At 70.1% G+C, this 899-nt stretch overlaps 1 protein-coding gene across 1 annotated transcript; it reads right to left on the reverse strand.

The window, feature by feature from the left end:
* Positions 1-104: 104 nt before the first annotated feature.
* Positions 105-573, reverse strand: TLX1 (T cell leukemia homeobox 1; the record flags this gene model as incomplete). The annotated part of the gene is made up of 1 exon (XM_029959156.1): positions 105-573. A coding segment is annotated over exon 1 (469 nt), but the record flags the coding sequence as incomplete, so codon positions are not given.
* Positions 574-899: the final 326 nt, after the last annotated feature.

Raw genomic sequence — 899 nt, forward strand, 5'->3', positions numbered from 1 at the left:
GTGCCCCGGTGAGCCCCGGCTGTCGCGCCGAGGCCGGGCGGCGGGGAACGGAGCGGAACGGTGGGTGCAGGGAGGGAAGGGGGTGTCCCGGTGGCCCGACTCACCTGTGAACCTGTCTTTTGTGTACCGTCTGTTGCTCTCCATCCAGGGAAAGGTGAGACCAGTGAGACTGTTCATGCCGTTCACCGCCGGCACGGCGGCGGAGAGAGGCTGGTGGACGCCGCCGGCCACGGGGCGATGGGCCGGGACGCGGATCACCCCCCCGGCCGAGCTCAAGGTGTTGCCGTTCATGCTCACCGCCATGTTCACGTTGTAGGAGCCGGGCAGGCCGCCCATGCTGCAGGAGGTGCCGCTGTAGGCGCCGGCCGCGCCGCCGCTCGCCCCGTAGCCACCCGTGACCGTGTTATAGGCGCTGCCCACGATGCAGCCCAGCCCGTAGTCCGCCGAGTCCTGCAGCCGCGGGTGCGACACCATGCAGCTGCCCGGCTCCGACGTGTTGAGAATCTGGTCGATGCCGAAGCTGATGGGCTCGGCTTGGCCTTGGTGCAGGTGGTGAGCGCCGAGGTGCTCCATGCCACCGCCCGGGAGCCGGACCTCCGCCCCGGGCACGGCAGCACAGCCCCGCAGCGCCCCGAAACCGGCAACGGGGCCGCGCACAGCCGGGACACGCCGGCTACGAGCTCAGTCCCATAGCACGACGGTCGCACACCTCAGGAAACCCCAGCAGAGCCACGCACGGCCGGGACACGGCAGCCACACGCTCAGCACGAAGACCCACCAGCAGAGCCATGCGCAACCCAGGCACAAGAGCGAAACAACCCCGCAGCCCAGGACACGGCAGCCGTGCCCAGCGAGGCGCAGGACCCACACACTGGAGACACAGCCACCCCACACACACC

The sequence above is a fragment of the Manacus vitellinus genome, unplaced genomic scaffold (genome assembly GCF_001715985.3).
Source record: "Manacus vitellinus isolate BGI_N305 unplaced genomic scaffold, ASM171598v3 ctg7180002437705_pilon, whole genome shotgun sequence".
Taxonomy (NCBI): Eukaryota; Metazoa; Chordata; class Aves; order Passeriformes; family Pipridae; genus Manacus; species Manacus vitellinus.